Source organism: Mirounga leonina, unplaced genomic scaffold (genome assembly GCF_011800145.1).
Source record: "Mirounga leonina isolate KUSES-001 unplaced genomic scaffold, KU_Mleo_1.0 Mir_92, whole genome shotgun sequence".
NCBI lineage: Eukaryota > Metazoa > Chordata > Mammalia > Carnivora > Phocidae > Mirounga > Mirounga leonina.
In genome coordinates, this window is record NW_023270852.1 from 13,282,557 (window position 1) to 13,307,737 (window position 25,181).

General features: G+C 38.2%; 1 protein-coding gene across 3 annotated transcripts in view; it reads right to left on the reverse strand.

The window, feature by feature from the left end:
• FCHSD2 (FCH and double SH3 domains 2) overlaps positions 1-25,181 on the reverse strand; it is a 304,207-nt gene that overhangs the window by 74,175 nt on the left and 204,851 nt on the right. For all 3 annotated transcript variants that reach the window (XM_034995346.1, XM_034995345.1, XM_034995343.1), the window contains exon 9: positions 1,016-1,138. In XM_034995346.1, the coding sequence (XP_034851237.1) occupies positions 1,016-1,138 (123 nt within the window). The remainder of the gene's footprint in view (positions 1-1,015; positions 1,139-25,181) is intronic.

Genomic DNA, 25,181 nt, shown 5'->3' on the forward strand with positions numbered 1-25,181 from the left:
AATATTTTAATCTGTCAGATCCTAAAGAATTCAAACAATTTTGTTTGTTTTCTCTGCACACAGTGTGAACATGCCAGCAAAGCTGCTGGATCTCAACACTTTAAGATTACTATCAAAGAATGATAGCATATAGAAGAAGGTAAGGTTAATTTAAAAAGAGACAGGACTGGGCGCCTGGGTGGCTCAGTTGGTTAAGCAACTGCCTTCGGCTCAGGTCATGATCCTGGAGTCCCGGGATCGAGTCCCACGTCAGGCTCCCTACTCAGCAGGGAGTCTGCTTCTCTCTCTGACCCTCCCCCCTCTCATGCTCTCTATCTCATTCTCTCTCTCAAATAAATAAATAAAATCTTTAAAAAAAAAAATTAAAAAAAAAAAAAGAAACAGGACTGAGTATTCATTTCTTTAATGATTATAAAATGCTACTTTCCTTTTTGTGCCCTTTTATTATTCTTTGCACTGAGACATGACCTTGTTGTTCTCCCATATGAATGAGTTGAATGCATTCAAAATTTATTTTGAGTGGAAGGTAAAACTCTTTAAATCATTTCTTCTCAAAAGCAAAATATAGGGGCGCCTGGGTGGCTCAGTCGTTAAGCATCTGCCTTTGGCTCAGGTCATGATCCCAGGGTCCTGGGATCGAGTCTGCATCGGGTTCCCTGCTCCACTGGTAGCCTGCTTCTCCCTCTCCCACTCCCCCTGCTTGTGTTCCTGCTCTCGCTATCTCTCTCTCTGTCAAATAAATAAATAAAATCTTAAAAAAAAAAAAAGGCAACATATATGGCAGCAGGCTCATGTCCTGATCTAGCTTGTATCATCACCTCCCTTTTTCCCCTTTGTGCCAACTCATCAAGGAGAAGAGAACACCTTCCAACTTTGTTAGAAGGAATACTGTTTCCAGGAAATTTGCCCTTTAAAGCATTCTTCTATTATGTTGGTACCTTCATTTTGTTTATATACAAAGACATTTTAGATTCTAAAATGGATAACATCACATATTTCACTAAAGGTAACTTACCTTGCTGGAGGTTTCTAATAAAAACTGGAATGTGTTCTGCACAGCTTGGCATGTCTCTAGCTCAGTCCGGCTGAAGGCTATTAAATAATCCTTCAGGTGATCATATATGTTTCCATCAAGAGCCTGTAAAAGAGTAAACAGAAGTAAAAAAATTATGACAAAGCTCTGATACATAATGCCTAGTGTTCACAAGGTAAATTCAGTTTAAAATCCATTAATAATGAGTGGACAAAAGATAAAGATTGTTATATATGCGTACATGTAAACAGTAAACAATCACCTGGGAAAATGTTGTATCTTTCTAATAAATAAGAACTAAAAAAGAGAAAATCCAATATTGGTAAAGCTGTGGGAACAGAACAAAACTTGGAGACAAAGTTGCTAGGTTCTGATCTTTGTCTGTTTATTAACTGCGTCAACCACTGTAGTCACTTTATAACAGAATAGGTATGGGAGTGGAATGAAACAATGGATGTGAAAGGATCCAGGCCCAGTGCCTGAAAGAGAGTAGACATGCAAACATTAATCTCCTCCATTTTTAAAAAGATTTTATTTATTTATTTGACAGAGAGAGAGCAAGAGAGCACAAGCAGGTGGAGTGGCCGAGGGAAAGAGAGAAGCAGGGAGCCTGACATGGGTCTCAGTTCCAGGACCCCAGGATCATGACCTGAGCTGAAGGCAGATGCTTAACCGATTGAGCCACCTAGGCACCTCAATCTCCTCCATTTTTCCTCATCCACTGTTGGTAGTTTTCCTCATCCACTGTTGGTAGGTTTTTCTTACTATAGAGCAGAAAAAAAAACACAATAGAAATGGTTTAAAAAAAAGTGACTCCGGGGGCGCCTAGGTGGCTCAGTCGGTTAAGCATCTGCCTTCAGCTCAGGTCATGATCCTAGGGTCCTGGGATCAAGCTCCACATCAGGCGCCTTGCTCAGCAGGGAGCCTGCTTCTCCCTCTCCCTCTGCCTGCCACTCCCCCTGCCTGTGTGCTCTTTCAAATAAATAAAATCTTAAAAAAAATAAAAATAAAAAAAAGTGACTCGGAAGTACAGTTTTGGGGAAGAAATACCAATGAAATGTCTCTAAGGAGTTTTAAATGTTCTTTGTTTAAGCATTTAGAGTAGGACTCACTGAAATTGAAAGGAAAAAAAAAAAAAGAAAACCACCAAACATTTGAAAAACAATTAAGCTATGAGATTTATATATATAATGACTAAAATATGTATGCCAACAAAAACTGTGGTAACTATAGTTGCAAAAGCATGTATAAATAATTTTAGGTTAAAAAAATAGAATAGCGGGTGCCTGGGTGGCTCAGTTGGTTAAGCGACTGCCTTCGGCTCAGGTCATGATCCTGGAGTCCCGGGATCGAGTTCCGCATCAGGCTCCCTGCTCAGCAGGGAGTCTGCTTCTCCCTCTGACCTTCCTCCTTCTCATGCTCTCTGTCTCTCATTCTCTCTCTCTCAAATAAATAAATAAAATCTTTAAAAAAAAAATAGAATAGCATACATATTAGCAACAAGTATGGGCAAAATATATCTATAATAATAATAATAATAATCAAAAAAGGTTCTGGACTCTTGCCTATCAATGGAGGTCTTAAAAATTGAGGTAAAATTTGTACAACATAAAATCCACTATTTTAGCTATTTTAAAGTATACTATTCAGTGGCTTTTAGTACATCCACAATGTTGTACAACCACCACTACTATCTAATTCCAGCACATGTGCACTGCCCCAAAAGAAATCCCATATCCACTAGCAGTGACTCCCATGCCCCCCCTTCCCCCCCACCTCTGGCAACCACTAATCCTTCTATCTCCATGAATTTGCCTATTCTTAGACATCTCATATAAATAGAATCATAGAACATGTGTCCTTTTGCGCCTGCCTCTGTCATGTAGCATAATGTTTTCAAAGTTCATCAATGTACTAATAGTTCATTTCTTTTTATGGCCAAATAATATTCCCTTGTATGGATATACCACATTTTGTTTATCCATTCATTGGCTGATGGCCATTTGTGTTGTTTCCACTTTTTGGCCATTATGGATAATGCTGCTATGAACATTTAGTACAAGTTTTTATTTGAACATCTGTTTCCAATTCTCTTGGGTATATGCCTAGTAGTGGAATTGCTGGGTCCTCTGGTAATTCTATGTCTAACTATTTGAGGAACTGCCAAACTTTTCCACAGTGGCTGCATCATTTTACATCCCTATTAGCAATGTATGAAGGTTCTAATTTCTCTACATCTTCTTCAACACTTGTTATTTTCTGTTTTTTAAAATTATTCAAGTCATCTTAGCAGTATCTCATTGTGGTTTTGACTTGCATTTATCTAATGACTAATAATGTTGAGTATCTTTTCATGTGCTTATTGGCTATCTGTATATTGTCCTTGGAGAAATGTCTATTCAAGTCCTTCACTCATTTTTAAATTGGTTTGTCTGTCTTTTTGTTGTGGAATTTTAAGAGTTCTTCGTTTATTTGGATATATATATTTTATGAGATGTATGACTTCCAAATATGTTCTCCTATTTTGTGGGCTATTTTTTTCACTTTCTCGATAGTGTCCTTTGATGCGCAAACGTTCTTATTTTGATGAAGTCTAATTTAGCCATTTTTCTTTTGTTGCTTGTGTTTTGGTATATCTAAGAATCCGCAATGGAGGTTTTATACTAAATTCTTTGTACAGCTTATGTTTGGCTATTCCATTAAACTTTTACTATAAAACTGATTTTTTTTAAAAGATTCATTTATTTATTAGAGAGAGAGAGAGAGAGAGCATGCGTACAAGCAGGGGAAGAGTCAGAGGGAGAGACTATCCAAGCAGACTCCTGCTGAGCATGGAGCCCCACACAGGGTTCAATCCCACAACCCTGAGATTGTAACCTGAGCCGAAACCTAAAGTCACACGCTTAACTGATTGAGCCACCCAGGCGCCCCTATAAAGCTAATTTTTAATTATTTATTTGTTTTTAATTATTTATTTTTTTAAAAGATTTTTTAATTTATTCATCTGAGACACAGAGATACAGAGAGGGAGAGAGAGCATGAGCAAGGGGAGAGGCAGAGGGAGGGGGAGAGGCAGAGGGAGAGGGAGAAGCAGGCTCCCGGCTGAGCCAGGAGACTGATATGGGGCTCGATCCCAGGACCCCGGGATCATGACCTGAGCCGAAGGCAGACGCTTAACCATCTGAGCCACCCAGGCACCCCTAAAACTGATTTTTTATTTTATTTTATTTTTTTAAAAGATTTTTTATTTATTTGACAGAGAGAGATACAGCGAGAGAGGGAACACAAGCAGCGGGAGTGGGAGAGGGAGAAGCAGGCTTCCCGCCGAGCAGGGAGCCCGATGTGGGGCTCGATCCCAGGACCCTGGGACCATGACCTGAGCCGAAGGCAGACGCTTAACGACTGAGCCACCCAGGCGCCCCTAAAACTGATTTTTTAAAAATACACACATTCTATTCCTGAAGCACTAATAAAGCTGCACGTTCTATAGTGCTTACACCACCAGATGGCACCATCAAGCACTTTAAATATAGGCAGTATAAATTCCTTAAAACTCCTTTCCATGTAGTTAAGTAACACATCCCCAGCAAGACTACTGGTGTTGTCTGAATAAGAATTCCTAACTTAGGACATGCTTTGCATGAACTTGTTAAAAAAGAAACATAAATTCTTCTAATATGGTTTTGTCTTGGAAATGCTCTTGGTAGATAGTCTTAACCTCATATTTGCAGGAAACAACTGGGGCATTTTATTTAAACACAGCAAATAGGAAAACAAAACAAAACAAAACAAAAACACCCCACACAGCAAATGGCAATATAGGCATCATGAGCTCCTAGCCTCCAAATTTCTGATTCAGTAGGTTGGGATTGGGGGGGCGGTGAGAATTTATATTTTCTAACAGCTTGCTGCTGGTCTGGGGACCATACTTTGAGAATTGACGGACTAAATAGTTATTTTAGCTGATTAGGTTGAGCACCTACGTAGACTCAGATCCTGGTGACCCTGGAGGAGGGAGAGTGGCTAGAGCAGAGAAGTCTACCATCCTGAACAGGGTTAACAGCCCCAATGCAGCACGTAGGCAGATCAGCAGCTATCTTCAACAGAATCACATTAACATCAGAATTAGAGGCAGCATGATGTAGCATGGGAAAGAACTTGAGTTTTGAAGTAAGTTGGATGTGGATTAGAAGGCCAGCACTGTTACTTACTTCCTCATTTTGATGGTTTTCTCATTTGTAATTAGGGAAAGTGGGAATACCATACACTCCACAGGTACACTGTGAAGATTAAACAAAGGAAGTGGCACAATGTTAATCTCCTTTCTTGCCTTCCTTAAAAATCTTCAATGGATTGGCCATATATTGGTAACTATTAAAGCTGGGTGATGGGTACACTGGAGTCATTATACAATTCTTTTTATTGCAGTATATGTTGGGAATTTTCCATAAAAAAAATAAAAAGAAAGCCTGAATATCAGATCAGGAAAAAAAAGTGAGGCCATAATTCTTTTTTTTCAATGGCTCTCACTGTATTTTTTGAAAAGTCACAATTCTTTAACTGAAATCTATGGCCCTTTACGATCTAGTCCCAAACTACCTCTTGTTAGCACTATCTCTCATCACTGTTGTCTGCACCGTACTCTACATCCCAACCACACTGAGCCATTTTAGAAAATGACATTCACTTTCATGTTTCCAATTAAGTTATTCTCTTGGCTTTGAATGTTCTCCCCCCGCAACTTCTCTTCATTCAAATAGTAATAATGATGGCTGACACAGGCAGCTAACATTTACTAATGACATTTGACCTAAAATAGGTGATCCCTGGGATGGAAGCTGAGTCAAAATAGCCTATTCTTTACCATCAAATGGCTATTCTTCCTACCAAATAGAGGAAGTCTATCTTCAGTAGAAGAAATTTACACCAACTCACAAGGAAAAGCAGTGATAAGAAATTTGGCAGAGTGAAGCTGGGACTGGGGGGTAGAGGGAGGGACAGGGAGTGTCCTTGGATTGGGTGGTTTCTGAGTAAGCACCCCCTTGTCCCTTCTGTGATTAGTTAACAAACTCCTACTTTGGTCAAGCTACTTTGAGTTGAGTCTTTGTTATTTGCAATTAAGAGACTCCTCACTAAAGGGTAACAAATGACAACTGTAGCTTATAACGCCATACTATTATTTCTTTTGAAAGTTGTATTATAAGAAAAGCTTTGATTCATCTAGGTAATTAACTACAAGAAATAATTCAATAGCATGCCTTATATTCCTGGTTCTCTTCAATTAAACAGATCTAAAAGTTTGAAGTAGACAATTTTTATTACTGAATCACTAGTACATTTCAAAAGGAACATGTATTTCTTTCTTTCTTTTTTAAAGATTTTATTTATTTATTTGAGAGAGAATGTGTGCAAGCACGAGCAGGGGCGAAAGGGAGGGGAAGGGAGGGAGGGAAAGGGAGAAGCAGACTCCCTGCTGGGCTGACGCAGGGCTCAATCTCAGGACCCTGAGATCATGACCTGAGCCGAAGTCAGATGCTTAAGGGACTGAGCTACCCAGGTGCCCAGCTACACGTATTTCTTGAAAACTGAAAGTAAGTTAAGAACTATTTAAAGCTTTCAATAAATGGTAAATGTGTCACAACTATAACAGCTGACAAGGGCATGCAGGGTGAAGATGCATCTGAGCCCTGTCTAGCATTTAATGAGCAAGGCACAAGAATGTTCTAAGTATACTTGTTTGTTCATTTTCAAATGAGCAGATATGCACAAACTTTGTAATACTGAGAGCTGTGTGAAGAGCCACAAATTTTGTAATGGTAATCACAATAATAAACTAGAATTCATGTATTTGCTCAGAAATGGCAGGAGAGGCATTTTTTCAAGGTTTATTTTTTATTTTATTTTTTAAAGATTTTATTTATTTATTTGACAGAGAGAGACACAGCGAGAGAGGGAACACAAGCAGGGGGAGTGGGAGAAGCAGGTTTCCCACAGAGCGGGGAGCCTGATGCGGGGCTCGATCCCAGGACCCCGGGATCATGACCTGAGCCGAAGGCAGACGCTCAATGACTGAGCCACCCAGGTGCCCCTCAAGGTTTATATAAATATGATTAATCTGGCAGTATGAGCTCCTTAGTGGTCTCTGCTATGCAAAAATTTGGTGGGTAATCCAACCAAATATGTATTTTAAATACAGTGAAAGTTTAAAAAAATTATTTGATACCAATTGCTAAGGGAAGAAGTCTGTAATGTCTAAATTGAAAAACCACAGGCCTTTGATCAGCCACATGTATTAATGGTCTAGCAGTTTTTCAATTTGAAAAACTGAATTTAAATTAAGCAACCATGTTCTTTTCTGTTACCAAAGGACCACACGTTCCTTATATATTATTATCCTTGCCCTCTTTACTCATTTGATCAACTTGATCTCTAAAATCATTTGAGTTTGGAACCCAAACTCATAATAGCAAATACATTTCAAAATAGTAAAACAAACAAACAAAAAACCTGGGATGTCTTAAAGACAAATTCAGAAATTTAAAATACTGGATGTTCCACTAACACTTTTTTTTTTTTTTTACAATAAAGTATAAATTTCCTGGAACTCGTCTGAAGAGGAAAATTATGCTGAATCAGGAGTTAGGAGAAAGAAAATGTGTCATTTTTCTAAGCATTTGATGCAATGTTCCCTTACAGTGAGAACTTTAAACAGTGGCCTCCTTATTTAGATCCAGGAAGGGCACAGATTCTGTAGTCAAACAGTTATGTTGAAATCTCCTGAGTTTCCTTAATGCAGCCTAGAAAGGCAAATTCTTCTTTTCTAAGAGCAATGGGCATTCTAAAATAGTCTCTGGTAAAAGTCAAGGATATAAATATCAAGATGATGATAAATATGAGCTCTCTTAAAATTAAGTCATGAAATTCTATAGTCCCCCTTCGCCGATGGAAGAGAACAATGATTGCCTGCCTGCATTTGTTTATCTTTCTGAGAAGACCCCAGCTATACATAACCAGAATCAGACAAAGTAGATTTTTACAAATTTAGAGAGACTGAAGAAGTCATTGGAATGAAAGGTATAGATAGCATAGGAAATATAGTCAATGGTCCTGCAATGATGTTGTATGAGGCCATGTAGCTGCTACACTTGTGGTGAGCACGGCGTACACATACAGAGTTGGCCAGTCACTATGTTGTACACCTGGAAATAATGTAACATTGTGTGTCAACTATACTTCAATAAAAAAAACTAAAAAATTAAAATGAAAAGGAGAAAAGCAAGTGCTGGGCTGCATGTGTATCCTTGTAAATATTTTAACACATGGATGAATATGTCAATTGATATAAAGTGAAGCTAGAAAGAGATCACCCAAGTTGTTTGTTTAAAAGCACTGAGTTACTTAGGTTTTGTGAAAGAGGAAACAAAAAGTTCCCGTCTGTGAATTACAAAACTCCAGGAAAGAAAAACTCAATACTGCTTTTCTATAACATCTGTGTTGTCCTGTTGAGTTATTTACTAGCATGCATAACTGGTTGTGAGTGTGCTAAAACCATCTCAATATTTCACAGTTGCAACTGTGAAAGCAGCATGGTCCGACAGAAAGCTTTGAACCATATACACTTGCATTCAAATCCAGTTCTACCGCTTACTAAAAATATCACTCTAGGAAAACACTGAACCTTCCTGAGCTTTAACCTCCTGATCTGGAGTCAAAAGAGTACAGTACTTATAAAACATGGATATTAAAATAATAAAGCTTAACCATTTCTATGTTCTACCCAAGATTTTCATCTATTTCCTTTATAGGACCTATAGTAGGGATTTTTGTGACAGACCTGGTTTTGAGTTTTGATTCTATTATGTAAATAAACAGTATAACCTCTCTGGGCCTCAGTTTCCCCATTTAAAAAATAAAGAAATAATAATAGTATCTCCTCATGAGATCTATAAAATAGGCATTTTCAAGTGTAACATTCTAATTCCCTTGATGTTTCTTTTATTCTATATTTTTTTGGATTTTCGTAGTGGTTATCTGGAAACTACAACTAACATCTAAAGCAAACTGGCTTGGATTAATGTGAACTTAATCCCAAGTCCTACATAGCTCTACTCTCTCCCTCCTCTGCGCCATTACTGCCGTACAAATATATCTTTACACGTTTTAAGTCCATCGACAACATTTTATGATTACTGCTTTATGTGTTATCTTTTAAATCAGACTTTAAATATACAATTCCCTTCTCAGACTGGCCAATCTCAATTGTCTGACCTTAAATTCATGGATTTTTTTCTTCTACCAGCTCACTTTTGCTGCTGAACCCTTCTAGTGTATTTTTATTTCAGTTATTGTACTTTTCAACACCAGAATTTCTATTTGGTTTCTTGTTATAATTTATCTTTGTTGATATTCTCTCTTTAGTGAGACATTGTTCTCCTAATTTCCTTTAGTTCTTTGGCTTTATGGTTTCCTTCAGCTCTTTGTACGTATTAAAAAGAGGTGATTTAAAATCTTTGTCTAGGGGTGCCTGGGTGGCTCAGTCATTAAATGTGTGCCTTCGGCTCAGGTCATGATCCCAGGGTCCTGGAATCGAGCCCCGCATCAGGCTCCCTGCTCGGCGGGAAGCCTGCTTCTTCCTCTCCCACTCCCTCTGCTTGTGTTCCCTCTCTCGCTGTCTCTTGTCAAATAAATAAATAAAATCTTTAAAAAATAAAAATCTTTGTCTAGAAAGTCCAATGTATGTGCTTCTTTGGGGTCAGTTTCTTTTTTTTTTTTTTTTTAAAGATTTTATTTATTTATCTGAGACAGAGAGAATGAGAGAGACAGAGAGCACATGAGAGGGGGGAGGGTCAGAGGGAGAAGCAGGCCCCCTGCTCTGCACGGAGCCCGATGTGGGACTCGATCCCGGGACTCCAGGATCATGACCTGAGCCAAAGGCAGTCACTTAACCAACTGAGCCACCCAGGCGCCCTGGGGTCAGTTTCTATTGACTCCTTTTGTCCTCTGTAAGGGCTATACTTTCCTGTTTCTTTGCATGTTTCGTAATTTTTAAAGAACTGGACATTTAAAGTAATGTAATATGGCAATTCTGGAAATCCCCAGGATTTATTGTTGTTGCTGCTGTTTATTTATTTATTTTTAAAGATTTTATTTATTTGAGAGAGAGAGCGAGCAAGCACGAGTAGGGGGACGGGTAGAGGGACAAGCAGACTCCCCTACGAGCATGGAGTCTGACGCAGGGCTCCATTGCAGAACCCTGAGATCATGCCGGGAGCTGAAATCAAGTGTCGGGCACTTAACTGACTGAACCACCCAGGTGCTCCTGCTGTTTGTTTATTCAGTGGCCATGTTTCTATCTCAGTGTTCCAAGGAATCCAGAATTTTGCAAGAAGCTTCATAGACTCCACAAATACTTGATTTGGAAGTTTTAATATACATCATTTTGACCATTTTTTAATATACATGAACTGATATTTATTCCATCAGCCATCCATTATTTTCCATGTCACTCTACTGCTAACCATTAATCTTCATTTCTAACAAACCCACTAGAATCAAAAATCAAGTAAAAGGTGATAAAGGTGAGTGACATACCCAGGCAAACTTAAAGCAGTATATGTCAAGAGATTCAAGCGAAGATCTACTGGCTTGAGTATACTGCTTTACGAAATCTCTTGTCCCTGTCCCAACCCCGGTAGCCCCAAATCTCTTTTGTTCCTCACATATACATACTACAGACAAAACTAATTAGTTTTCCTTAAAGTGAAAGCAGAGGACTTAATCAAATTCTTTGTGGGAATTTAAATTTTTTGTTTTCATTTTAATAAATAATTTTAAATAAATTTAAGTGATATAATTTAATCCAGGTTAACATGGCTGATCATCTTTTACTGGGGAACTGCCATGGGGTTTCTGTGCTTATGCTTATGTTTATGATCAATATGTTAAGCAGTTTTACTCCAATGGTGCTAGGTTAATAAGAATAGATCTTTAACTTAAAATGACCTTGAACTTAAAAATGTAAATGACATAGGGCGCCTGGGTGGCTCAGTCGTTAAGCGGCTGCCTTCGGCTCAGGTCATGATCCCAGAGTCCTGGGATCGAGTCCCGCATCAGGCTCCCTGCTCAGCAGGAAGCCTGCTTCTCCCTCTCCCACTCCCCCTGCTTGTGTTCCTGCTCTCGCTGTCTCTGTCTCTGTCAAAAAAAAAAAAAAAAAAAAATCTTTAAAAAATGTAAATGACATAGTTGCAACACGTGGAGGTCAAATGACATCAGTGAATGCTATACTAACAAAGCAAAAAGGGTGATGAGAGAAAAAGAGTCATTATAGGAATATGGTAGAACAGGCACTAAGAATTCAAAACAACTTAGAAGATGGTATCATAATTCATATTTCAAGTGGCAATTTAAGTTCCACTAATCTTTATCAGCTATCACATTTAATTATTTTGTCAGTTTGAATTTTATTGATTTATAGATTTGTTTGCATTTAAATGGTAACTGTTTTGGTTTTATACTTATACAAAAACTATAAGCGTAAGTTCTTAGCTAGAACCAAGAAGAGCTGGAGGGCTAAAAAGCCTGATGGAGGAAACCAAGACTTCTGGAAGAAAATACCACAGAAATTCAGCTCTTTAGGTATATAAACCAGAAAAATATAGATATCAGACAGCAAATATGACTGCTGCAAACATAAGAATTTTTGGCATTCCAATTTAGATCTAGAATTTCCCCATGTTGATCTTTTTGCTATGTTATTTTAAGTGGCATATTCTGTGTGCACTTTTGATATGAAAGTATAGAAATGCCAAAAAGTATTTAGCATGAAGAACATAAACCTTTAGTTTTAGTTCAGGAGGCAATATCCCTGATGCAGGCAATACGAAAGTTCCTTACATAGAAATTTTGGGGAAGAGTTAATATATATATTTTTGGATATATGGGAACATTACTAGAAAGAAAACAGTGTGATGCCTTAGATGTTTCCACTGCTCCCCTCCAAACTACACTTGGTGGCTGTAGCAAACATGGTCTGCTCTTTACAGCCCCAAGAGATCCTCTGACCGCAACAATCTTAGATGTATGGTATACTCATATGTGACAGCTAAATTTCTTTGTACCTGACTTTTCTACGCAATATAGAATACTATGACAAAAAGGAACCTGTGGTAAGTATAATAATAAAGTGATTATTCAACAGTTCAATTCAATAAAATATTTACTGAGAACCTACTCTGTGCCAAGAACTATGCCAAGGGTTGAGTCTGTTTATATGTGGTGTATTTGTACACATAACCATGAAGAACTTGGCCAAGTGTTAGGGATGAGAATGTATTGGTAATTTTAATTATACAAGGTGCTTCTTAGAAGAGTAGAGGTTTAAGGAAGATTTTCTGGAGGAAATGATGACTGAATGTATTTGAAAGTCCTTAAGAATTACATTTCTGACAATTTTTATTATGAGAACAGTTCAGTTCTTAACTATTAAAATCAGTATTTATCAAAGTTTGCCTAAGACTAATTTATTATTTTGATTATGTGTTTTCCTAATTAATTCAGGTTTTAAAATGGTCTTTGAGTGGCACTTTAAAGCAGATGTAAGATTCCAAATATTTTCTAAAAATATAATAAGGATAAGAGCCACAGAGGTTGGATCTTTACATGTAATAAAAGTGGCCTTTGAGCTAAACATGTAAAGCAGGATTTTTCAAATTTTAGTATACTAGCCAAATTGTACTTTTTGGGGCATATAGTTATTCAGAACATCAAAGCTTTCAAGTACAGAGTCTATGAAAAAAGAATTTGGCTTTTCTTCTTATAAACACTCACATGTCCATACTGAATTCAATTCCGGCAAGAACGTCTGCTGTGCTCAGCAGTATTTGAATCACAGAAAAAACATTAGCTGAGGACATTCAGGAAGGAAGGAAGGAAGGTCAAGAAAGACAGGATCCATTTCTTAGCAGCAATGACAATAATTCCCCTTCTAAAAAAGTTACAACCAAACATATTTCTCCCCATTTAATAAGATTGTAGTCATAACAGATTGTGCCTCAAATACTTTCTAAGTAATGGATTCAAAATTATAAGAGAAAAATTAAGTTTCTACTTTCTTATTCCAAAGTTTAATGGTACCTACAATTGTAACTTCTCTTTTTTAAAAAAGACTTATTTTAGAGAGAGCACATGTACACGTGAGTGAAGAGGGGGGAAAGGGAAGGGAGAGGGAGAAAATCTCAAGCAGACTACCTGCTGAGCCTGGAGCCCAATGACATGGGGCTCCATCTCACAACCTTGAGATCATGACCTGAGCCCAAATCAAGGGTCGGCCACCTAACCGACTGAGCCACCCAGAAGCCCCTAACTTAAATTTTCCTTAGAGTTGTGGAGGTTTATTCAGATTTAAAAAGCTGCCTATTTGGTGAAAACATTCCAGTTTCTCTGTTTGATTTTGGTCTTTTAGAGAAAACTCCCTGGCTTATAGGAAATCTACGATGATGGTGCATGACTTTCTGTAAACAAGCAGTAAAGTCTCAGGGAGCTTCTCCAACATCTGTGGATTGCTCAGACGGTCTCCTTTGGCAAGAGCCCCTAGTGTTTTGTGTGACAGTGCTACAGCCTCTATGTAGAAAGTGCAAACAAAGCCAAACTGAAAAGGCATTTATAGCCTGACACAGATGATTCTTGGCTCTAATTTTACAGAAGCAGGACAAATAAATTTTAGTCCTAAGTGGGAATTAGCTTTTTCATCATCCTTACCCTTTTAAACTTGTCTTTACCAACATTCTAAGGACTGAAGATCTCACAACAATATTTAAGTGAAATGAAACTTTGTGATGTGTGTGCTTTCTACGGTATCAAAAATGCACCACATTTCTGATACTGAAGGGCCTTTTATAAAGCATGTTAGTATTTCAGCTTGTATGAACAAATTTGACCAGATATGTCTCCAAAATGCAGTTTCCAGTATCATTTTAATATTAAAGGAAATAATACGTAATGTTAGTGTGATGTGTGGCAAGTAATAAATAGTTAATGAATGAGGCTACTTTTGTACTTTTATTCTCCTTCAAGGGAACAGAGGTCATGTGGATCTTGTTCTCTATTGTTTCTCCAGGAAATGGCACACAGAAAGCACATAGTAAATATCTGTTAAATTATAAATGAATGAATGATCTGAAATAAAAATGTCTGCTACCGGTACGCTATCTCTCCTGTCTAAAATAGCATCTAATAGGATATAAGTATATAATAAATTATACCAGATGTCAGTTTGCTTGGTATAAAATATAAGCTCCAACTCTGTTAATGTATCATTACTATCTTCAGCATTAACTATCTCGTTCCTTTAATGATCTACCCTTTTCTTCAGTTTGTAACTGGTCAGAAGAGTGGTTTAAATGGCACAACATGAAAATGTTCAACTTACTAGCAAGAAAAAATTAAAATATTTAATTAAGAATATTATACATTCATCCAAATTGCTGCTCATACAGGTATATTTATTTATCTATAAAATACAGTTTTGATAAGTGTGTAAGGAAATAGGTACTTTCATACACTGCTTTTAGGAGTATATGATATAATCTTTCTGGAAGATAATCCTTCTATATGGAAAGTATTAACAAATCTTTGTTTATGTGTTTTTAAAAAGATTTTATTTATTTATTTGAGAGAGAGAGAGCACAAGCAGGGGGCAGTGGCAGGCAGAGGGAGAAGCAGGCTCCCCGCTGAGCAAGAAGCCTGACGCAGGACTCGACCCCAGGACCCTGGGATCATGACCTGAAGCTGAAGGCAGACGCCCAACCGACTGAGCCACCCAGGCATTCCAACAAATCTTTGTTTTTGATCAGGGAATGAAGTTATAAGAAGGTGTCTTAAGGAAGTTATCAAAGACGTGTACAAAGATTTGTATAAAAGAATCTTTACTACAGATTTATGAAAGCAGACAAAACAGGACAAAAAAATTTATGGCGTATTAATAAAATATGTGGTCATTAAAATCACATCTTCAAATATTATTTATTTATTTAGATTTATTTATTTATTTGAGAGAGAGAGAGCACGAGCAGGGGGAGCGGCAGAGGGAGAGGGGAAGGAGAAGCAGGAAGCAGACTCCCCATTAAGTGGGGAGACTGAGGGGAGGGGGCTTCCGATCCCAGACCCCAAGATCACAACCTGAGCTGAAACCAAGAGTGGATGCTTAACTGACTGAGGTACCCAGGTGACCCTCAAGTAATATTTAAAGACAGGAATAGTTCACAATGTATTTTATGTGAAAAAAAGAAAAGCACTTATGTAAATAAAATAATACCAACTCTGAAGCATGTATATACAATACATGCACAGAAAAGATTAGAAAATTATGCCAAAATGACAGTAAGAGTAATTTACTGCTGTATAGTAGGGTTCAAGTTATTTTTATTTTAATTTTGTGCTTGGGTTTCTTGATATTTTGCAAATTTTCTTTTGGTAATTTGGTAATCAAGCAGAACACATATCTTTTTTAAAATTCAAGAAAAAGGGCTCTACTACAAACATGTTATAGAACACTACACTCACATTTACATTCATGAACAATATATACTATGTTTATGATCTGAAAAATTATTTAAAATGCCTGCCAGTGAGTGGGGCGCCTGGGTGGCTCAGTTCGTTAAGCACCTGCCTTTGGCTCAGGCCATGACCCCAGGGTCCTGGAATAGGGCCCTGCGTCGGGCTCCCTGCTCAGTGGGGAGTCTGCTTCTTCCTCTCCTTCTGCCCCTCCCCTCGCTTGTGCTCTCTCTCTCATTCTCAAATGAAAAAAAATCTTAATTAAAAAATTATTAAAATAGAATGTGTGCCAGCTCTTAATGTAACTTCAGACACTCTGTCAGTAGAAATCCAGAAAATACTATAAACCTATTAAAAACTTATGAGAGGGGAGCAACATGGCAGAGGAGTAGGAGACTTGGACTTCGTCTGGTCTTAGGAATTCAGCTGGATAGGGATCAAACCATTCTGAACACCTACAAACTCAACAGGAGATCGAAGAAAAGAATAGCAACAACTCTCTGAACAGAAAAGTGACCACTTTCTGGGGTAGGAGGTGTGGAGAAGTGAATCCAAGGTGATATTCGGGAGGATAGACGGGGGGGGGGCTCCGTCCGCCAATTCTGGCAAGTGACAGAGCAGCAGAGCACAAAATCGGAACTTTTAGAAGTTGGCTCTGCTGAGGGCTCCAGTGGCTAAGTGGGGGGTGGAACCTTCGTGGGACAATGTGGTCTCAGGACCCTCAGGGTCACAGAAAGACCGAGGATGCCTGAGTGCGGCAGAGCTCCCAGGTATCGGAGCAGGAAGCCGGCTGCAGAGACGGAGTCGAGGAGTGGGCTCTCAGCTCGGGGTTGCCATAAACCGTGATCTGTGGCACAGTCGGGCCACTGCTCCTCCAGCAGGGACCCAACAAGCGGCAGATCTGGGGAGACTCTCCTTCCTCCTCAGGGAGGAGCGGCGCCGGAGCGCACTGCAGGGATCTGCTGGGTTTAGAGACTCTGCATGGGGTCGGGTGCCAGAGATAGAAACACTCGGTCACAGGCCGGGTGAGCACGGAGTGCGGCCGGAGACTGGGGAGATGGAAGTCACTAACTGCTTTTCTCTGGGGGTGCACCGAGGAGTGGGGCCCCGAGTTCTCAGTTCCTCTGGGGTGGAGATTGGGGGGTCGCCATTTTCACTCTTGGCCTCCAAAGCCAAGCCAAGCCGCGCGCTTGCAGGTAACAAAAGCTCCCGAAAGCAAACCCGAGCAGATTCCTTAGCCCAGACGCCAAGGGCGGGGCAATTCCACCTCCCGGGAAGGCATTTGGGAACCATGGCAACAGGCCCCTCCCCCAGAAGATCAGCAAGAACCGCCAGCCAAGACCAAGTTTACCGATCAATGAGAACCGCAGAACTCCAGCGTTAGGGGAATAATACACATAGAATCCATGGCTTTTTTTACCATCATTCTTTAGTCTTTCAAAGTTAATTTTTTTTAACTTTTTTTTTGAATTTTTCTTTTTCCCTTTTTCAACCAACATCAATCCCTTTTTTAAAAAAGATTTTTATTTTTCATTTTTAGAGTCATATTCTATCCCTTCAGAGCAGTTACCCTTATTTTTGGCATATACATATATAAATTGTTCTCGCTTTAAAATTTTGAGATACATTTTCTTCTAATGGATCAAAATATACCCTAAATCTCTAGTGTATGGCTTTGTTCTACTCTCCTGCCTGATCACATTCTCTCCCTTTTTTTTTTAAATCCTCTTCTTTCTTTTTTCAAACAACTTCTTATCAATTCCTTTTACAAATTTTTTTATAATTTTCATCTTTACAGTCATATTCCATCCCTTCATCACATCAACCCTTACTTTTGTACATATCTAAATTTTTCTTTCTTTAAAATTTTGGGAGGCACTTTCTTCTAACACACCAAAATACACCCAAAATCTAGTGTGTGGCACTGATCTGTGCACCAGCCTGATCATATTTGATCATATTCTGTTGTTGTTTTTTTTTGTTGTTCTATTTTTGTTTTTATCTTTTTCTTTCTTTCCCTTTCTTTTCCCCCGGCTTCAGGTCTTTTCTGATTTGTTTACAGTATATTTTCTGGGGACGCTGTTACCCTATTAGCATTTTGTTCTCTCATTCCTCTATTCTCCTCTGGACAAAATGACAAGATGGAAAAAATCACTTCAACAAAAAGAACAAGAGGTAGTACCGACTGCCAGGGATCTACTCAATATGGACATTAGTACGATGTTGGATCTAGAGTTCAGAATCATCACTTTAAAGATACTAGCTGGGCTTGAAAAAAATATGGAAGTTATTAGAGAAACCCTTTCTGGAGAAATCAAAGAACTAAAATCTAACCGAGTCGAAATCAAAAAGGCTATTAATAAGGTGCAATCAAAAACGGAGGCTCTAACTGCTAGGAAAACTGAGGCAGAAGAGAGAATCAGTGATATAGAGGACCAAATGATGGAAAATAAAGAAGCTGAGAAAAAGAGAGATAAACAACTACTGGATCACAAGAGCAGAATTCGAGAGATAAGCGATACCATAAGATGAAACAACATTAGAATAATTGGGATCCCAGAAGAAGAAGAAAGAGAGAAAGGGGCAGAAGGTATATTGGAGCAAATTATAGCAGAGAACTTCCCTAATTTGGGGAAGGAAACAGGCATCAAAATCCAGGAGGCACAGAGAACCCCTCTCAAAATCAATAAAAATAGGTCAACAACCCAACATCTAACAGTAAAACTCACGAGTCTCAGAGACAAAGAGAAAATCCTGAAAGCAGCTCGGGAGAAGAGATATGTAACCTACAATGGTAGAAACATTAGATTGGCAACAGACCTGTCCACAGAGGCCTGGCAGGCTAGAAAGGACTGGCAGGATATATTCAGAGCACTAAATGAGAAAAATATGCAGCCAAGAATACTATATCCAGCTAGGCTGTCATTGAAAATAAGAGAGATAAAAAGCTTCCAGGACAAACAAAAACTAAAGGAATTTGCAAAGACGAAACCAGCCCTACAAGAAATACTGAAAGGGGTCCTCTAAGCAAAGAGAGAACCTAAAAGCAACACAGACCAGAAAGGAACACAGACAATATACAGTAACAGTCACCTTACAGGCAGTACAATGGCACTAAATTCGTATATTTCAAGAGTTACCCTGAATGTAAATGGGCTAAATGCCCCAATCAAAAGACACAGGCTATCAGATTGGATGAAAAAACCAAAACCCATCGATATGCTGTCTGCAAGAGATTCATTTTAGACCCAAAGACACCCCCAGATTGAAAGTGAGGGGGTGGAAAACCATTTACCATGCTAATGGACACCAAAAGAAAGCTGGGGTGGCAATCCTTATATCAGACAAATTAGATTTTAAACCAAAGACCGTAATAAGAGATGAGGAAGGACACTATATCCTACTTAAAGGGTCTATCCAACAAGAAGATCTAACAATTGTAAATATCTATGCCCCTAACGTGGGAGCAGCCAATTATATAAGGCAATTAATAACAAAAGCAAAGAAACACAGTGGCAACAATACAATAAGTGGGGGACTTTAACAACCCCCTCACTGAAATGGACAGATCATCTAAGCAAAAGATCAACAAGGAAATAAAGACTTTAAATGATACACTGGATCAAATGGACTTCACAGACATATTCAGAACATTCCATCCTAAAGCAACGGAATACACATTCTTCTCTAGTGCCCATGGATCATTCTCCAGAATAGATCACATCCTAGGTCACAAATCAGGTCTCAACTAGTACCAAAAGTTTGGGATCATTCCCTGCCTATTTTCGGACCACAACGCTTTGAAACTAGAACTCAATCACAAGAGGAAAGTCGGAAAGAACTCAAATACATGGAGGCTAAAGAGCATCCTACTAAAGAATGAATGGGTCAACCAGGAAATTAAAGAAGAATTTAAAAAATTCATAGAAACCAATGAAAATGAAAACACAACTATTCAAAATCTTTGGGATGCAGCAAAAGCAGTCCTAAGAGGAAAGTATATAGCAATACAAGCCTTTCTCAAGAAACAAGAAAGGTCTCAAGTACACAACCTAACCCTACACCTAAAGGAGCTGGAGAAAGAACAGCAAATAAAGCCTAAACCCAGCAGGAGAAGAGAAATAATAAAGATCAGAGCAAAAATCAATACAGTAGAAACCAAAAGAACAGTAGAACAGATCAACAAAACTAGGAGCTGGTTCTTTGAAAGAATTAACAAGATTGATAAACCCCTGGCCAGACTTATCAAAGAGGAAAGAGCCAGGACCCAAATCAACAAAATCATGAATGAAAGAGGAGAGATCACAACCAACACCAAAGAAATACAAACAATTATAAGAACATATTATGAGCAAATCTATGCCAGCAAATTAGATAATCTGGAAGAAACGGATGCATTCCTAGAGATGTATCAACTACCAAAACTGAGCCAGGAAGAAACAGAAAACCTGAACAGACTTATTACCACTAAGGAAATTGAAGCAGTCATCAAAAATCTCCCAACAAACAAAAGCCCAGGGCCAGATGGCTTCCCAGGGGAATTCTACCAAACATTTAAAGAAGAATTAATACCTATTCTTCTGAAACTGTTCCAAAAAATAGAAATGGAAGGAAAACTTCCAAACTCGTTTTATGAGGCCACCATTACTTTGATCCCCAAACCAGACAAAGACCCCATCAAAAATGAGAATTACCAATATCCTTGATGAACATGGATGCAAAAATTCTCACCAAAATACTAGCCAATAGGATCCAACAGTACGTTAAAAGGATTATTCACCACGACCAAGGGGGATGTATTGCTGGGCTGCAAGGTTGGTTCAACATCCGCAAATCAATCAATGTGATACATTAATAAAAGAAAGAACAAGAACCATATGATCCTCTCAATAGATGCAGAAACAGCATTTGACAAAGGACAGCATCCTTTCTTCATCAAAACTCTTCAGAGTATAGGGACAGAGCATACCTCAATATCATAAAAGCCATCTATGAAAAACCCACAGCGAATATCATTCTCAATGGGGAAAAACTGAGAGCTTTCCCCCTAAGGTCAGGAATGCATCAGGGATGTCCACTATCAACCACTGCTATTCAACATAGTACTAGAAGTCCTAGCCACAGCATCAGACAACAAAAAGAAATCAAAGGCATCCAAGTCGGCAAAGAAGAAGTCAAACTCTCACTCTTTGCAGATGATATGATACTTTATGTGGAAAACCCAAAAGACTCCACCCAAAACTGCTAGAACTCATACAGGAATTCAGGAAAGTGGCAGGATATAAAATCAATGCACAGAAATCAGTGGCATTCCTATACACCAACAAGACAGAAGAAAGAGAAATTAAGGAGTCGATCCCATTTACAATTGTACCCAAAACCATAAGATACCTAGGCATAAATCTAACCAAAGAGGCAAAGGATCTGTACTCAGAAAACTATAAAATACTCATGAAACAAACTGAGGAAGACACAAAGAAATGGAAAAACGTTCCATGCTCATGGATTGGAAGAACAAATATTGTGAAGATGTCAATGCTACCTAGAGCAATCTACACATTCACTGCAATCCCCATCAAAATACCATCCACTTTTTTCAAAGAAATGGAACAAATAATCCTAAAATTTGTATGAAACCAGAAAAGACCCTGAATAGCCAGAGGAATGTTGAAAAAGAAAAGCAAAGCTGGTGGCATCACAATTCCGGACTTCAAGCTCTACTACAACAAAGCTGTCATCATCAAGACAGTATGGTACTGGCACAAAAACACATAGATCAGTGGAACAGAATAGAGAGCCCAGAAATGGACCCTCAACTCTATGGTCAACTAATCTTCCACAAAGCAGGAAAGAATGTCCAGTGGATAAAAGACAGTCTCTTCAACAAATGGTGCTGGGAAAATTGGACAGCCACATGCAGAAGAATGAAACTAGACCATTTCCTTACACCACACACAAAAATAGACTCCAAACGGTTGAAAGACCTAAATGTAAGACAGGAGTCCATCAAAATCCTCAAGGAGAACACAGGCAGCAACCTATTCAACCTCAGCCACAGCAACTTCTTCCTAGAAACATCGCCAAAGGCAAGGGAAGCAAGGGCAAAAATGAACTATTGGGGCTTCATAAGATAAAAAGCTTTTGCACAGTAAAAGAAACAGTCAACAAAACCAAAAGACAACCGACAGAATGGGAGAAGATATTTGCAAATGACATATCAGATAAAGGGCTAGTATCCAAAATCTATAAAGAACTTATCAAACTCAACACCAAAGAATAATCTAATCAAGAAATGGGCAGAAGACATGAACAGACATTTCTGCAAAGAAGACATCCAAATGGCCAAAAGACACATGAAAAAGGGCTCAACATCGCTCGGCATCAGGGAAATCCAAATCAAAACCTCAATGAGATACCACCTTACACCAGTCAGAATGGCTAAAATTAACAAGTCAGGAAACGACACACGTTGGGGGGGATGCGGAGACACTGTTGGTGGGAATGCAAGCTGGTGCAACCACTCTGGAAAACAGTATGGAGGTTCCTCAAAAAGTTGAAAATAGAGCTACCATGCGATCCAGCAACTGCACTACTGGGTATTTACCCCAAAGATACAAATGCAGAGATCTGAAGGGGTACATGCACCCTGATGTTTATAGCAGCAATGTCCACAATAGCCAAACTGTGGAAAGAGCCAAGATGTCCATCTACAGATGAATGGATAAAGAAGATGTGGTATACACACACACACACACACACACACACACTGGAATATTATGCAGCCATCAAAAGGAATGAGATCTTGCCATTTTTAATGACGTGGATGGAACTGGAGGATGTTATGCTGAGCCAAATAAGTCAATCAGAGAAAGACATGTATCATATGACCTCACTGATATGAGGAATGCTTAATCTCAGGAAACAAACTGAGGGTTGCTGGAGTGGGGGTGGGGTAGGAGGGATGGGGTGGCTGGGTGATAGACACTGGGGAGGGTATGTGCTATGGTGAGCACTGTGGATTGTGGAAGACTGTTGAATCACAGATCTGTACCTCTGAAACAATCCAATATATGTTAAGAAAAAAAAAAAAAGAAGATAGTAGGAGGGGCATGTTCTGCATGGAGCACTGGGTGTTATGCACAAACAATGAATCATGGAACACTACATCAAAAACTAATGATGTAATGTATGGTGATTAACATAACAAAAAAAAGATTCCAATTTTGTCTAAGTAAAAAAAAAACCAACTTATGACTAAAAAATACAAACTTGTAGTTAAAGTTAATAAAGTTCCTGATATATTCTTGGTTACATTTTTTTATAAATCAATCACTAAAATATCTGTTACTTGGATTTCACTGAAAGTATTTTTAAAAGAGTATACATTTAGAAAGTTAATAGAAACATTTCACTTCCAAGGTTATGTTTAATTGTAAGTCACTTAGTTAAAGCAGATGAGCTATAATATATAATTTAGGTTGGGCCTTATTTTATAAATGCATAATAGGAATACCAAGGTAAGGCTATTAGTAGGTTATATAAGTATGAATATAATCTTCTAACAGTGACAACTGTTTCTCATTGTGCCATTCTTTGTGCTTACTTTCACATTATACAACAGAGCTTTATATTCTTTTGATTTCCATGGTATCTCCTTCAGTCCTGTAATTCTTCTGTTTCTTTAAATATCATCTGCCTTACCAGGCTTCTTGATTATTACTAACATTTTTCACTAGTATTACTGCAACAAGCCTTTTTGTTCTCTTTGCCTCCATCTTGTCCACTCCAATACCTCCCTGAACCAGTATTTTTTTCAGCATACTACAAGGGCAATACTTATAAACCAAAAAACAGTGGCAGAGGGGTGGAGGTAAAGAGATAAATTCTAAATATCTCAGGGTTTGATGACTAGGATACAGGAGGAAAATAAGAAAATATGAGGGGTCCCTGGGTGGCTCAGTCAGTTAAGTGGCTGCCTTTGGCTGAGGTCACGATCAGGTCCAGAGATGGAGCCCCACGTCGCTCAGCAGGGAGTCTGCTCCTCCCTCTCCCTTTGCCTTGCTTGTGCTTTCTCTATCAAATAAAGGAATAAAATCTTAAAAAAAAAAAAAAGAAAGAAAAGATGACACCTGGTTTCTGGTCAAAGGATTAGTAAATGGTGATATTATTCACGGAGACGAAGAATAACTTAAGCACCTAAGTATCTGGGTCTAGAAATCAAAAGAAAAGTTTAGGCTAGAAATAAAGATTGCAAATATTTATCTAATAAAACTGAATGCCTACTATGTGCAAGATATAGAGTACATAGTAGATGTGGGTCATATGGTAATGAGCAAAACTAATGTTGTTCCTTTTAGTCTTATTTAAAGATGGGAACTGAAATAACTAGGAATAATTATGACTAAAGAGTGCTTTCAGAGAAAAACAAGAGGGCCAGGGAAAGAATATTTATGAGACAATGAAGACAATTCACAGATCCCATATATGTAAGAAAATTTTAGGAAATACACACACACACACACACACACAGAAAAGAGCCTACTAATAAATGAATTACAGAATACATGATCCATATAAAAAATCAGTTATATTTCTATATATTAGGCAAAGCACCAACTGAGAATGAAATCAAGAAAAATATTATATTCACAGAATAAAAAAATTTACAAAGAAATAAATGTAACAAAAGAATTGCCAAGATTTATAAACTGAAAACTACAAATGATGCCAAGAGAAATTAAAGATCTAAATAAATGAAGAGATAGTCCATGTTCATGGAACAGAAGATAGTGTGAGGATGGCAATTCTCTCCAAATTGACCTGGGATTCAATGCAGTTCCAAACAAAATTTCACTTGGCCTTTTTTTTTTTTTAAATAGAGATTTACAAGACAGTTCTAAACTTTACATGGAAATACAATGGACCTAAAATAGCCAAAACAATTTTGAAAAAGAATAAAACTGGAGGATGTACAACATCCAATTTCAAAACTCACTGTAAAGCTATAACAATCAAAATGGTAGTCATGATGTAAAGATGTAAAGACCAGTAAATCTTATTGGTCAATGGAATAGAATTGAGAGTTTAAAAATAAACTCTTACATTTATGTTGATTTTTGACAAAGGAGAAGGAAGTTGAACAGGGCAATGTAGGGCTAAAGTATAAAACTTCTAGAAGAAAATTTTTGTGATGTTATGAAAGGTAAAGTCTTCTTAGCTATGACACAAAAAGCATAATCCCCCAAACTAAAAAAAAAAAGGTAAATTACATTACATCAAAATTTAAAATTTTTTCATTTTATAATTTTTTTTAAAAGATTTTGTTTATTTATTTATTTGACAGAGAGAGAGAAACAGCATGAGAGGGCATAGGGTCAGAGGGAGAAGCAGGCTCCCCGCTGAGCCGGGAGCCCGATGTGGGACTCGATCCCAGGATTCCGGGATCATGACCTGAGCCGAAGGCAGTCGCTTAACCAACTGAGCCACCCAGGCGCCCCATTTTATAATTTTTTTAAGATTTATTTTTTATTTATTTTAGAGAGAGAGAGGAAGGGAGGGGCAGAGGGAGACAGAATTCAAGCAGACTCCACACTGAGGG